Source organism: Coregonus clupeaformis, chromosome 16 (assembly GCF_020615455.1).
Source record: "Coregonus clupeaformis isolate EN_2021a chromosome 16, ASM2061545v1, whole genome shotgun sequence".
NCBI classification, from domain to species: domain Eukaryota; kingdom Metazoa; phylum Chordata; class Actinopteri; order Salmoniformes; family Salmonidae; genus Coregonus; species Coregonus clupeaformis.
The window spans coordinates 15578049-15592973 of record NC_059207.1 but is presented as its reverse complement, the minus strand read 5'-3'; the positions used below and the strand labels follow the sequence as shown (position 1 = coordinate 15592973).

The 14925-nt window shown below is 39.8% G+C and overlaps 1 protein-coding gene across 2 annotated transcripts; it reads right to left on the bottom strand.

Annotated features, from left to right (window-relative positions):
- Nucleotides 1-557: 557 nt before the first annotated feature.
- Nucleotides 558-14651, bottom strand: LOC121584494 (noelin). Of its 2 annotated transcripts, none has more exons than XM_041900394.2 (6): nt 14191-14651; nt 9028-9177; nt 8106-8261; nt 6837-7056; nt 3609-3715; nt 558-2877 (listed from the first exon to the last, which is right to left on the bottom strand). In XM_041900394.2, the coding sequence occupies exons 1-6, from the start codon at nt 14254-14256 to the stop codon at nt 2200-2202; spliced, it is 1377 nt and encodes a 458-aa protein (XP_041756328.1). In that variant the 5' UTR covers nt 14257-14651; the 3' UTR covers nt 558-2199. The 2 variants fall into 2 exon arrangements, with proteins under 2 accessions (XP_041756328.1, XP_041756327.1); XM_041900393.2 differs by lacking the exon at nt 14191-14651 and adding an exon at nt 11349-11800.
- Nucleotides 14652-14925: the final 274 nt, after the last annotated feature.

Genomic DNA, 14925 nt, shown 5'->3' with positions numbered 1-14925 from the left:
AAAATGTAATGTAAAATGTAATAACACATTGGAAATTAAACTAACTTTTTGTTGTCTTTTTGAGTGGGTGAATATAGACTGTAATCTCATTGATCAACTTCTCAACCAAATATTACCCAATTATCCACGTTGTAATGACGTAGTGTGCCCTGTGGGACACGTCTTTAATGTGCTTTCTTTCCACTCGTTTCATGTTCTGGGTTGTACTGTGTTTTTGTGTTAGATTGTCCTATGCTCCATTTACCAAACAGTTGAACATGTAATTTGGACATTGCAATGAGATTTGTAGCACTTAGCACTGTGAAATTAACAAATTGCAAATAGGAGGCAATATCTCAGATAATCATTGTTTTGCTAAGTAACCTGCACATTCAAAGGTGAATAGGTCCTCTGGTTGATGCCATTCTCAGAGATGGATGTCTCGGAAAAATACCCTTTCCCACACTTCTTTAAACTGGAAACCTGTCCATTTTATAAGATGCATTGCAAAAATGGGTTCGATTGAGGCAATTCATCTTATTCAGAAGTTTCTTTTCAGGGATTGAGAGAGTCAATGGTAGAACAAAGATCTTGTTTATTTATTTGAATGTTATTGAAGATACAACACATATGCAAGCTCAACAGAATAAGATGTCACAATTGATCTCTCTAAGAAACAGACAGTAGACTTGTGAAGTCAAATTGAATAAAAAAGCCAGTGGATACGTCACTGGCTCATAGATACATTGTTTGGTACATTCTTGTGTGATTGTTATATTTTTTATTTTTTTCCAGACAGAACTATATGAGCTAGACAAATTAATTCAATACAATCCAATCTACAAAGACAGGCTATCACAGTAAATATCAATACCAACAATAAGAACATATATCAACCCCAATGACAATAAGAAAGTAAAAAGCCTGCCTCCTAACAGTGCTAAACTAGTCTCTTGCACCACAGCATCAAATATTGCAAAATACATCCAGAGAAGAAAACCAGTTTGGTTGGTAAAAATGCCCATGCAAAAAGAAGATACAAAAAAGAGAAAATACATAGTACCATCACAAAGACACAGAGATGAAACAGGGTGCTTCCAACAGTCTTTGCCTTAAATATCTGTAGTCGGTGTTCCCAGATATACAGTATTTTGTCATTGACTCGTGGTTTGACTGGATTATTGACACTGTGCTCCGTTGGGCCTCATTTATCAATCATACTCAGATCCTACAATGTCCTTGTAGATGACTCCATGCAAACGACAGGTTGTGTTATATTGGTTCCTGAGAGGTTGTATTGCGCAGGAAAGACAGAGTACATGTTTTGAGGTGCCATTACACATTTTCCAATGAGATATTTTGCTACCAACACATGGGGATAGCATTGGATTTCTATTCTGCACAGAGAAGCACGGCTCTGTGTTATGACGATCACTAGTCTCCACCTTTACAGAAGCAGGAATCAAGTTACATGGAAAATTGCTGCTACATTTGACCATCTTTACCATATGATCATGTAATTATAATGAATGAATGAATTATAATAAAGACATTGATTGTTATTTAGTGCTTTTCCAGATGCTTAGTGTACTTCACAATGTATAGGGGAAATGTGACCTCACCTCACCCACCACCAATGAGGAGCACCCACCTGGGGAAAATGGTCATGATTGTGTGTTTGTGTCCTAAAGTTTGGTTTAATACAGGTTGATAAACAAGGCCCAGGATTTAATCCCTCTTCAATTCCAAATGTAATTAAATTCAAGACTATGATACAATAGGCTGCACTATCTGTGATCCAAAAAAAAAAGTCAATCACAATCGTTATAAGCCTTTTGAAGTCATCTAAAACAAGAAAGGCATGACATTTTTTCAGTACCTGTTCTTACTCTGCGTTTCTATACATTATATATAATTTGGTACTGTATTTCTTGTTACTGAGTAAAATATAGGATACTTCTCTACTTCCACAGTTACATATAGCATCTCCTCTACTTTGAAGCATCCGTGGACCAGACCTGGGTTCAAATTTGCTTGATCTAGCTGGGCATGATTGAGCTTGCCTGGTATAATGGAATTAATACAATTGTTGCAAAACTGCAAACCCTGCCCATCTGGCACTCCAGGCAGGCTAACGCAAATGCTAAAAGTATTTGAAAGTTATCCAATAGTATTTGAACCCAGGTCTGCCAGTGACTGAGAAAGTAACAGCGTGGCTATCTACTGATCCTGCTCTGAGCGAATGACATGGAACAAAGTGACATTGTAAAGCACCTGGTGACCATTATTCCACGCGTACAGTGCTCTGTCTTTAGGGTTATAGTCCAGCATGGAGATGTGAGAGTACTTATTCTGGAATGGTATGTCAATGTACTCATAGGTGGACGAGTTGGTGCTGAAGGCATAATACACCTTGGTCCCACCGGAGTAGCCATTGGTGACATACAGCGTACCACATATCATGAAGGCCTCTCCTGCGCTCCTCTTGGGGTGGTTGGTAGTCCAGCTCTTGACGATCTGCAGGGTGTTGGGGTTCAGTTTGCTGATGACAATGTTCCCTGCGTTCTGATTGGTGGCGTAGACGGCCCAGAGCCCACTCTCGTCCACCATGAGGTCGATGTCTGAGTGGCCACCCCAGGAGTAGTGGTACATGTTGTTGTAGCCGGCGTAGTCCAGCTGGCGTGACTTGCTGATGACGGAGGTCTTGAAGTCAAACTTGATGATGGTGTGGCTCTGGAACTTGTTGAAGTAGATGGAACCGTTGTAGACCACCTGGCCTGTGCCTGACCACGGGTGGGGGAGGCGGTGAGACGTAAAGTTGTCGGAATTCATGAAGTCGTAGATGGACTTGTACTCCCGCACAAATCGATTGTTGTGGTAGCCGTCCATGTACCACACCTAGATGGGAATACAAGTGCATTAAAAAGTCCTAAATCTCAGGTATAGCATGTTATTGTCAACTTTTCTGTGAGATTGTGGTCTTTCTGCTGTAACTCTGAGACTAAATGAAATCAAAGGTTTCATAGACACACTCTCTCCACAAAGCCAGGGCTTCGACCCTCAGATCTGCAACGGAAGTCTCTGCTCAAGTAATTATCTTTTAAGTGCTTGTGTCTTCATGAATTTAAAGCTGGAGAACAGGTAGTAAGTAGATGGATAGAGTGTGTCCACTCCAATGTCAGTGGTATTCCTTAATGAATTTAACAACAAGTTCTGCAGGATAACAAGTGATATTTTAGTATGTGCAACACATAAAAATTTACAAATAACTTTTATCCAATCCTGTGATTCATGTATTTCATTCCCTAAAAATACATAGTTTACTGCAATGACAACCAGGAGATGTAGCTACCTTCCAGATTAGCATCAGAATGTGTTGTGGTGCTTACGGCTCTTTTCAGGCCAGTGAGCTAATCCCAGACAGTGAGGCATGAGAACACATTACTAAAGTTGTGATCCATACAAACCTTTTAATACAAACATACTAGCTAACATCTTACAGCTGCTATTTTACAACACCGCAAATCTGTCCTGAGTGTCCTCCCAATTGCATAATTGATAAGAACGTTTTTTTTGAGTCTGTGTTAACTGTATAATGAATAGGATAGGTATTGCAGGACCAGACCTACCCTAGTGTCGTCTTCAGGAGCCAGGGGGTCAGTCATCCAGGATCCAAACCTTGATCCAGACGTCTTAATTGTGATTGGATCGCTGATCCCTGTCAGTTTCCCACATGCTGCAAGAGCCAAAGACACAATGCCAGATACTACATTTATCTCTGGACAATCAATGGTGTCTATAGGTTGTAAAACATAGTGTGTGTGTGTGTGCGTGCATAGGTCAGTGATCTACTATACTTTAAATATAATTATGTTGAAAATTATAATTTCAACATGACTTGTTTATGATGACAAATCCAGCTTTAGTATTACAATCTATTGATCAGTTCAGTGATTTCTTCAGGTTTTGACAATACTGTTTTAGCTGGAGGCTTTCTAGAATTAACTGTATAAATGTGTGTGCCAGAATCTAGATCTCCTGCTTTAGCCATCTATTTCTCTGCCTCAGAATGATGTATTTGGACAATAAAATCAGTTTTCATTATTCATAAGTAATGTTATCATTTATCTATGACATTGAAAGGATACTGTTGTACACAGACCACAAAGCCACAAGGTGTGAGCCAATGTTGAGAAATGTGCAATTCCAAGGTAACAGAGTGCTGCAACACCTTGTGGCTTGTGGTCTCTCTGTACAACAGTATATTTTCAATGTCATAGATAAATGATAACATTACTTATGAATAATGAAAACAGACTTTTCTGCAGGATAGTTGCTAGGCTTTGGAACATTCTCAGCACATTTAAGGAACTTGACAAAAAAACGAAATGTTCATTACTTTAACAGAACGTTTCCTTAAAGTTCAAACATGGTTACATTTCATTTCATTTTTGGTAATGTTCTGGGAACGTTCTCTATCTGGTTTGACTTTGGGAATGTTCTCAAATAGTTCCGAGAAAGTTTCTGTGGAAATGTCTGTACTTCAGCGTAACGTTTCCTACAGAGTTGCATTAAACAAGGGAAATTTGCGAATGGTGGCTACCGTTAGCTAACATATTCCATTTGTTTTGTATTAGCCACGACCGTTCGCTAACGTTAGTGAACAGTCCGAGAAGGTAGTGTGCGGCGAACGTAAGTGTCTGTTTCGGGTCTAAACTGCCACTAAAAATAATAAAGTGGCCATGTAGACTTTCTACGATATTTAGTAGAAATAGCTAACTTATTTTCAGTTTGAATATTGTTGCTAAAAAGTCACAGTAATCCTTTCAAAAAGTAGGTGTTTGAGGTTTCACCATAACATTTTGGAATGTTTATTCAAATTGTTCAACTGAAATTGTTACTCTGGCAACATGTTCACAGCAAACAGAAGCCTTGTTAGCTAACGTTTCCTCATGTTCTCAAATTGTTCTGAGAACGTTTAGCAAACTTTCCATAAAAACCACAAGAAACCGTTAGTAATGTTCAGAGAAGGTTCTAAGAATGTTATTTAAAAACAAATACATTCCGTTCTCAGCATCAACAAAACTCTCTCTATCCTCTATCTTGTTAAGTATGTTCAGGTGTGTTGGCCGCGACCACAAATTGGCCACATCTGATCTTAATGAGTGTTTGTTTTCTTTGAAATGGGGTCTGTTTGAATAGACTAAAATTAACAGCTTTGTATGCGTAAAAAAAAACATGACATCCTCGCTCCATCATGGTGGTGCAGTGGACTAATTCCATGGATACACAACAGAAGATTATAGGTTCAAATCTAACTGATGCTGTGTCACAATAAAAAATAAAGATGTTTGCATGATTAATGTCTAAGGAAATACATTTCCATGTGTCCCATCTGTGCTTGGAGTTAAACATGTAACCCAAAATAAGCTAGAATAAAAGTCTTATTGAAACATTCAGTGAAAGTTAAGGAAGTTATTCAAAAACCTCCAAATAACCTACAATTTTCCTTCTCAGAGCGTTAATAAAACCTCCCAGGAAAACTTTCAAGGAACCAGAGTAAGTTTTCACTTCTGTTCTCAGAACGTTTTATAATAATAATAATAATAATATGCCATTTAGCAGACGCTTTTATCCAAAGCGACTTACAGTCATGCGTGCATACATTTTTTTTGTGTATGGGTGGTCCCGGGGATCGAACCCACTACCTTGGCGTTACAAGCGCCGTGCTCTACCAGCTGAGCTACAGAGGACCACAAAAAAAAACGTTTTAAAAAACGTTAAATTTTACTGGTCAGGAAACATATGGCTTCGTTCCCACAACCAATGTGAAACTAAAAAAAGTTGTTCCCACAACTTCAAAGGAACCAAATGTGCTAGCTGGGTAGTGTATGCCGTCTACCATAGCTATAGTACTTGGAGAGTTATAGCTGAGCGCTTGAAACAAAAATGGATAATCCTCTGAAATTGAAGTGAGCCCTTCTTTAATCTCTAAGAATTTTCCAGCACATTGGCTCAACTCCCTGCCTACAGGGTCATCCCTAGAGCTACAGTTGGCATCCTAACAGTCAAAGCACAGTGGCACAAAGGAAAACGACTTCAATGCCTCATTCCTTACAATTGGATTTCTTCTACCTATTTCCTCCTATTTTATTTTGAATCATGCATTTTGCACCATTCATTGTCTGTTCAGCCTTTCACTTACTGTTAGCATGTCACAAAATCAATCGTAGAAATATGGTAATAGATGGGCTACTGTATGTATCTACTGTATGTATCTACTGTATATGCTGGGAGAGCCCTTGGCTTAGACACACATCGTGCCATCTACTTTGCCCTTGTATACAATCCTGTGAACAACCCATGCAACAAAGAGATTACTGAGAGAAATAATCTGTCAGTTGTTACATCCTGGAACTATTTTTAGATGACTGCCGCTCCAATGGTATGAAGCTTTTGGCCATGAAGTGGACATAAGCTCACAGCTCATTTCTGGCACACATAACATGACGTGCTAGTGTAGTTACGGTTTAATAGGATTACATTAGCAAAACTTAATCCAAATCCGCTAACAACTCTAAATCCTAACATGTTTAAATAGCGTCTAACTTGACATATGAGAAATTTATTTTTTCATCAGCATTATTGTTAAGCATTAATGTGGTCAAGGCATTTGTGATTGCCTAACATGAGAGAATGACTGAGTATGTTAAAGCTATCCTGTAGGGGTAGAGCATGTACAGGAGGTGCGGTGGATAGATAGAGATCTGTTGGTGTGAGAAGAATGACTACTGTAGATCTGATTGGCCCCTTGCACAAGGAAGCAAAGGGGGTGTTTTGGTGATCTCTGAGCCTACCTAATTTTTGCATGCATGCACGAAGCCTCTCTTCAAGATTTGACACTCTGTTTTGTAGCTCCTCGTAGTCATAGGCGCCGATCTCCTCCTGGAGTTCGTTTAGCACAGACGTCAGATTCTGGAGCTCCTCTTTAAACCGCAATACCAATTTTGCATCGGCTTTGTACTCCTCCAACACTGGTATCAATGGCCTAAGTTCCTCCATTTTCGCTTCTATTGCCTGAAAGGTTAAAATAGGCTTGGTTCAGTGTTAAGTGAGCAAATGGGTGTTCCACACCTGTCTTGCCCTACTCTGGCTGTCTCCCTAAGGTGAATTCAGAGTGGACCTAACACATTCAACAGTATCATGAGCAGATGTGACATCATCACAAACATAAGTAGCATGAAACAAGTCCTCGGTACACCAAAAACAATTGGGAAAATATTTTATTTTCACCTTTTAAAATGCAACATCTTAGGGTTACATGCTTTTGTGTCACATACAACAATGTTTCAGTATTTTTTTTGTGGTAAACAGTTATGCATTGACAAAACTAAACAGGATATGGAATTGAATAATAAAAAAAATATATAAAAAATAAACAGAACTAAATCTATTCATCGAATGCATCTACAGTAACATGCAGAAATGCAAAGAGTAGTGCAGGTCTGAGGGTGAAAAGGATGCTAGTTTTCAAATAAACTGCATGGTGAAAATAGTCAGTGGTCAAGTTCAGGGATAGAACACTGGGATAGAACTGCCTCTTCAGTCTCTGCAGCTTTGATATAATTTCCTAAAGTTAGCCCTGCAAGCAAGAAAATGAGATACTGTTGAGTGTTGAATAATCTAACTCACTAGCCTAATATACACACACAAAACGTGCAAGGGTCATCACTCCCAGGGTTGCTCATGACAGACACATAGCATAAACATAGCATTGGTGAGGATAGGTGGGGAACACACACACACATACACACTAACAAACGTCATCAGAATAGTTCCTGATCCTAGATCAGTACTCCTACTCTGAGAGGCTTAATAAATATGGACCCAGAACTCCACTTACAGCACATCTCTTTGTACAATGTTATCTATGTAAGAGTAGGGTTGCAAAATTCCGGGAACTTTAAATAAATTCCCTGGTTTTCACTAAATCCCAGTTGGAGGTTCAAGGAATCGGAAGGGAATAAGCAGCAAATCCGGAATCCTCCAACCAGGATTTCTGGAAAAACAGGAAATGTATTGAAAGTTCCCGGAATTTAGCAACCCTAAGAGAAATATTGACATACCTTGTATTGCCTGGCAATGTTCTGCTTGTGGTTCTCCTCCACCTGTTTAAACTTGGTCTCCAGACCTTTCAGCTGGACCTCCATCCTCTCAACGTACTGCAGGTCTCTCTGGGTCCGCTGGTCTAGCACCTGGATAGACTGGGTCATGTTCTGGACCTAACACAGGGGAAATTAGAAATACATGTCTCTTAAAGCCCCTAAATACACTTAAATACAGCCCTAAACACTAGTGTATTCGGGTCTTCCCAGGCTTATTATTTGATTCCATTTTTGGAATCAAAATAAACAAGTTATACACCCAATAAACGCGAAGATATAGACTTTGGCCATCAATGCTCCTTCAACAATGTTGGTGCATGACACAATTTCTTGTAGATATGGTGTGGATAACTGACTGCAAAATCTGACACTGTTCTGATAACCTCTAACGTCTCTAGACAGAGAATACAGCATGTCAAGTGCTCAAGAGCAACATACTGTTATATGTACATAAAGATCAAGCCGAATCAGAAAGACATGCATTTCTGACCCCAAATTACCCACAGCAGTGACAGAGATTGAGAGTATGCTATAAATGGACTGCCGGTTGTTCCACATCAAGGTGCCAAAGTTGCACAACATCTGGCCTCCAAACAAATCTACTGTATAAGACTGAATGTCAGATCATATCAAATGATGATGACAGCAAATCAATATTGGCAATACAGGGTGAACTGAACTGCTATTGTCAAGGAGCCATACAAGTAACTCTAGTCCTCTGGCCAGAGGCTGCTGCTGCTGAGAAGAAGATGGAGAGACAAATGAGAGGGTGAGTGGGAGATGGTTGTCATGGTGAAACTGGTGAATGGTGCTTGTTCTAGTAGAGGTCTGGTAGTGGGGGGTTATGGGTACTGTAGTACATCATGCTACATGGGGGGGGTACTTTTTCTAGCAGCTGCCGGAGCTGTTTGGTCCTGGCGTCCCGCGAGCACATGGACTGTTGAGGCGCCACCACGGTGCAGACACAGCGGCCCTCCGTGTCCTGTGCTGAGCTGTACACCTGCCATGACTCCTCAGGGTTGGCTGGGAGCACCTAGGACGGACAGAAAGGGAGAGAGAGACAGGGAGAGAGAGAGGGAAAGAAAGACAGACAGACAGACAGACAGACAGGGAGAGAGAGAGAGAGAGAGAGACAGGGAGAGAGAGACAGACAGGGAGAGAGAGAGACAGACAAGGAGAGAGACAGACAGGGAGAGAGACAGACAGGGAGAGAGACAGACAGGGAGAGAGACAGACAAGGAGGAGACAGACAAGGAGAGAGAGAGACAGGGAGAGAGAGACAGACGGGGAGAGAGAGACAGACGGGGAGAGAGAGACAGACAGGGAGAGAGAGAGACAGACAGGGAGAGAGACAGACAGGGAGATAGAGACAGACAGGGAGAGAGACAGACAGGGAGAGAGACAGACAGGGAGAGAGAGAGACAGACAGGGAGAGAGACAGACAGGGAGATAGAGACAGACAGGGAGAGAGACAGACAGGGAGATAGAGACAGACAGGGAGAGAGAGAGACAGGGAGAGAGAGACAGACAGGGAGAGAGAGACAGACAGGGAGAGAGAGACAGACAGGGAGCGAGAGAGAGAAAGACAGATCGGGAGAGAGAGACAGACAGCCATACAGGGAGACACACAGACAGTGAGAGAGGGGGTGAGAGAGATGAATGAAAAAGGGTTATAGAGATGTGATGTGACAGTATTAACATGTTTACACAATACTGCGCTGGCTCAGACATTTTCCTTTCACATTGTCCTCTCCAGCACGGCTCCAGCAGCCGTGGAGAATGCGTAACCAGGCCAGTAGAGTTCAGCTTGGTTTGGCTTGGCACGGCTCACATTGGCTCAGTAGTGTGCAGGGTTTAAGATAGACTACATTACTACTCTTAGCTAAAACATATTAGCTTACTCCAAAATAATGTCATTACATTTTTGGAGGTTTGGACAAAAATCATGATCTCTGCCAAGAATGTGTGCCAGTTTCATGCAGAATATTTTCACCATAGGGATTTACAAAACCTTTTTCTAAGATGATGGCATATGATTACGTAAAATGCCATCTGTAGTGTTGAACCTTGCCGTATGCTCCCGCCTAATCTCCAACCATCAAAATGACTGTCCACATTCTAAAGACTACGGGGATGACAAAAGGAGATGACATCAAATTGAGGGAAACAACTTTGTAAATCTACTCAAATAGCTTTGCTAGATTGTGATGATATTAAGTAATAATCTAGTATTTCTAAATACTTAATGTAGCCTACAGGAATTTAATCTGTGCCATTTATGTCAATTAAACCTTACAGTTTCAACCCTCCAATAAAGTCATGGGGTAAAGTCTTTCAATAAAACAGAGTCATTCTATATATATATATATATATATATATATATATATATATATATATATATATATATATTTCCATTTCTCATTTTTATCCAAACGCGGCTTATAGTCATGCATGCATACATTTTATGTACGGGTGGTCCCGGGAATCGAACACACTATCCTGCCGGTGCAAGCACTATGCTCTACAACCTGAACTACAGAGGACCAAGCCTATTTAGCACTAAGCCTTCAGAGTAATAATTCGGTACAGAGGCTGCTCTAAATGTGGATTGGTTAAAACTTTTCTACTACATGGTTGAATCCAGAGCCATAAATAGAAATATGAACAGAAATATGGCTCTAGATTAACCCTGGCAAGTAGTGACATTCAGTGTGTTATGCTCAAATACATTATGTCTACAATGTGCCTACATTATCTGTTAGTGTACTTATATAATGTAGCATAATTCTGCTCTTTATATTCAATTACATTCGTCACAGACAATCTCAGAACTTTTATAATTGTCCATCATTGCCACACTTCTTCTCCAATCTATATCAGTTAATCCATTTAGCAAAGTATGTGTGAAAGTTTTTGAAACCTACACTAGGGCTAACAAGAATAATAAGATAATGATTTTCCGTTTATTCAGCTATTTGTTTATGGAAAGGCCTACTCGTTTTGGCTATAGTCATTACAGTCAATTTTTTACAGATTTTGATGCACAAGCAACAACAGTTTTTTATTTCAATTTCCAACCAATTATAGGAATAGGCCTACTAAATAACTGTTTCTATTAGTTTTATTCGTAGTTTAGCCTATATTATTGCAATCTATCCTCTGCAGTACATGATTCTAATGGTTCCTGGATCTGCTGTCACTCACGCCGGTGCTCCGGTCCGATGTCCCTCCTGATGCTACCGAGAGCTTGTTGGTGTTGAGTCCCACCAAGGACGGTAACGTCTGCGACATCCAATTAGTAATCATAGCCATCGTGCTCAACACCACTCCAATCTTCAGTAAAGGCACCGACATATCTGCGCTCTTTTCGTATTACCAAAAATGTCCTTGTACACATTCCAGTGAAGAACTAACTAGGCAATTCATATTGCCAGTGATCGGATGCATCCGCAGGGCTGCAACAGCGGAGAGTTTAGGTTTGAACATCTTTGGCTGACAGGTGATTTCCGCTCTCTTCAAAAGCCACTTTGATGATGGCTCAATGAAGTTGTTTGAAAATATGAAGCCGTTCTCCCGCAATCGCTTTTGAGTTTAGAAGATTACGGAAATTCAGTCGCCTCTCCCATTCGCTGAATACCCCCGCCCACCGCGCACGGATAGAAAAACCCCTCAGCTGAAATTAAATTCACCGCGCCACGCTTTCGCGCTTGCCACAGCACTATGTACCTTGCCACCAAATACAAGAAAATACCATGACAGGAAAACAATATCTAAATAGCATGACTTCAGACATTGAAGTCAATTGTGTGATATAATCAATTTAAGTATGAAACCCTGCAAACGCAATGGAGACAAAACGAACCTAAACGACATTGTCAGACTGGATACCTTAATTGTGTAGGTTAGGCTACTTTAATAACGGTGGCTTGATGACTATGGGGACAAGAACTGGAATAATCCAACCACATTGAAACCATCAGCAACAACTCTTGACGGGTGCCATAGAAAGCAAGGTAGCCTACAAATCCCATTTAATCCAATAAAGATATGCCGGATTTTGATTGTCATTCACAGAAAAAACATGTAGACAATACGTAATCTTGGTAAGTGTTTGACAGTAAATCTGATTAATCGTAGAGATTTGAAACAACATCCGTGGCGCAATAATGGGATATTCAGGGCAGGCAGCATCTGTACTGAAAAACACTGTCCTTGACCTGTTTTGTTTAACCAACCAGGTCCAGGGATATCGAGGGACATTTCGCCACCTTGTCGTTACAAATGGTATTGCACGTCCCTTTGTCAGGAACTGTAGCCTAGTTTTGCGTTTAAAAAAATTCAAGATTAGCTTTAAAAAACATATATTTATGTTTATTTTCTCTTTCATGAGTTACAGATATTTGTTTTGCGTCATCTCTTGTTTTGTTGCTTATTTTTGTATTTTTGTTTAAAATATATAATATATTTCTTCCACATTTAATAAGCTATATATATTTATTTTGTTTGTTTGTTCAAATTAAATCAAATCAAATTTTATTGGTCACATACACGTATTTAGCAGATGTTATTGCGGGTGTAGCGAAATGCTTGTGTTTCTAGCTCCGACAGTGCAGTATATCTAACAAGTAATATCTAACAATTTCACAACATTTACCCAATACACACAAATCTAAGTAAAGCAATGGAATTAAGAATATATAAATAAATATATGGACAAGCAATGTCAGAGCGGCATAGACTAAGATACAGTAGAATAGTATATAAAACAGTAGGCTATATACATATGAGATGAGTAATGCTTGACTAGTGTTCCATTTATTAAAGTGGCCAGTGATTTCTAATCTATGTTGTTGGTTATATTTCGTTAGTTGTTTGGGATCAAAAAGAGGTGATTAACATACAATACAATACATTACATCACATTTACTGTTCATAATACAAACAGATTGCGAATGATTATAAGAAATTCAAAAGTCAATCATCTTCCTAGTATTGCCATAGCCTGCCATACCAGCATCAGGAATGCACTAAGAATGATTAGTTGAATGAATCAGACATTTGGTGCTTTCAAATGCCATCAAATGTCTGATTCATTCAACTAATCACGAGCTTGATGATTAGTTGATTAAGTATGTGATCAAGTGTCTTAGTGCTAGTCTAGAACAAAAGCCTGAACCCCCTGTTGGTGTCCAGGAAAGTTTGACAGGTTGTATTGTGGCAGCCAGGAGGAGGCGCTGTGGCACTGTGGGGTGCAATGCATCTCTGAATAGACAAACAATTCCTTGGAAAGAAGATGGAGATAAGAAGGACATGGTCATGAAGACCAGCATTACAAATTAATACGAGTTATTAATCATAGAAAAAGTCTAATATTTTGGAATTGTTTCGAATTTTTGAGCAATAACAGCAGTCTATTATTATTACTGTGTTGAAATAGTTTTGTTTTCATATTTTTGTCTGTAGTGTTAGTATAACGAGAAAAGTCTATTCATGTTAGGCTACAATCTGGGGTGTAATCTGGTTTATGCAATGCTTTAATAAGATTTCTAATTAAGACTTTTCTCTGACATATTTCTTATATTCGGACTATCAAATCAAATTGCAATTGTCTAGATGCAAGGATGTCACTGTGAAATTTCTCGCTGATTTCAATGTAGACATTATAAAGTGGATTACCCTATCTCTCACATAGCCTAATTGGAGTGAATGTGGAATTAGTTAGATGCATTGAATGTGAAACGCCAATTGAAACATTTCAATATAGCCTACCCCACGTCACTGATTAAATAAATTGATTATTTTGATTTTGTCAAATTTTTGTTATAGATAAGCAGGAATAGATAGCATACAGTTTGACTACAGAAATGCCTCTGTGAACGCGCATTAGCGCTTATCAATTTTAAGAGGATGGAATCCCTTTATCGTTTATCATAATCTATTAAATCTCAAGGACTACAACGTTGTTAAATAGGTAATTTGTAGGATAATTTGCTAAGCATGGTTTGGGTATCTTAAATGGGGAGTAAAATGGCGTTTTTAAACCTACTTGGGTGAGTTCGGTGCCCATCAAGACAAGGAGGGTGAGACTCAGGAGCTTGCTAGTAGGCTGCATCGCTTGCCTCCGATAGCACTAGATCCAGTGCTTTCACATGCAGATTGTCTTTTTCCACTGTAAAGTCTTCTTCCTCTTTTACACGTCGTCTTGCAATCTTCGATGCAGCGCTAAGCACTAAAATAAAGGTAAATAAGAAATCTAGTGTGAGGAGCAGTCACTGCATGATGTTCAATGCATCTCAGTGCGTTGTGCTGAAGATCCTCTTCCTTCTGTCTTCCTTCTGTCTGCCACCTCGCATGAGAAGCATGGACAGAGAAAACATTCGCAAATCACAACTCCACCAGCCTATAGTCAAAAGTTGGCTCCGCAAAACAAGGACAGGGGTGTGCGTGAGAATGCGGGAGGGAGCTGGCTGTGGTGCTGAGGGATGTGACAGGGACGGGCGTGTGTAATTCAAGAATGATTGGGCGGGGTTGGAGGGAGGGGGGCGGCTCACAAGAGAAGAGAGTGGCGCTCATATGTTTCATAACCTGTAACAGGGTCTATAACAGGTTTTATAGAAAGAATGAAGGTGTTATTAACATGCAGAATCCTACATAATGACTAGGATCCAATGCAAAAATGGGTTCTGGTCTGGCGTCAGACCATACTTTATAGTTGTAGGCTACAGCATAGCAGCATTCCAGTATTGCTGTTTGCTTAAACATACCTCTCAAAATAATTGTG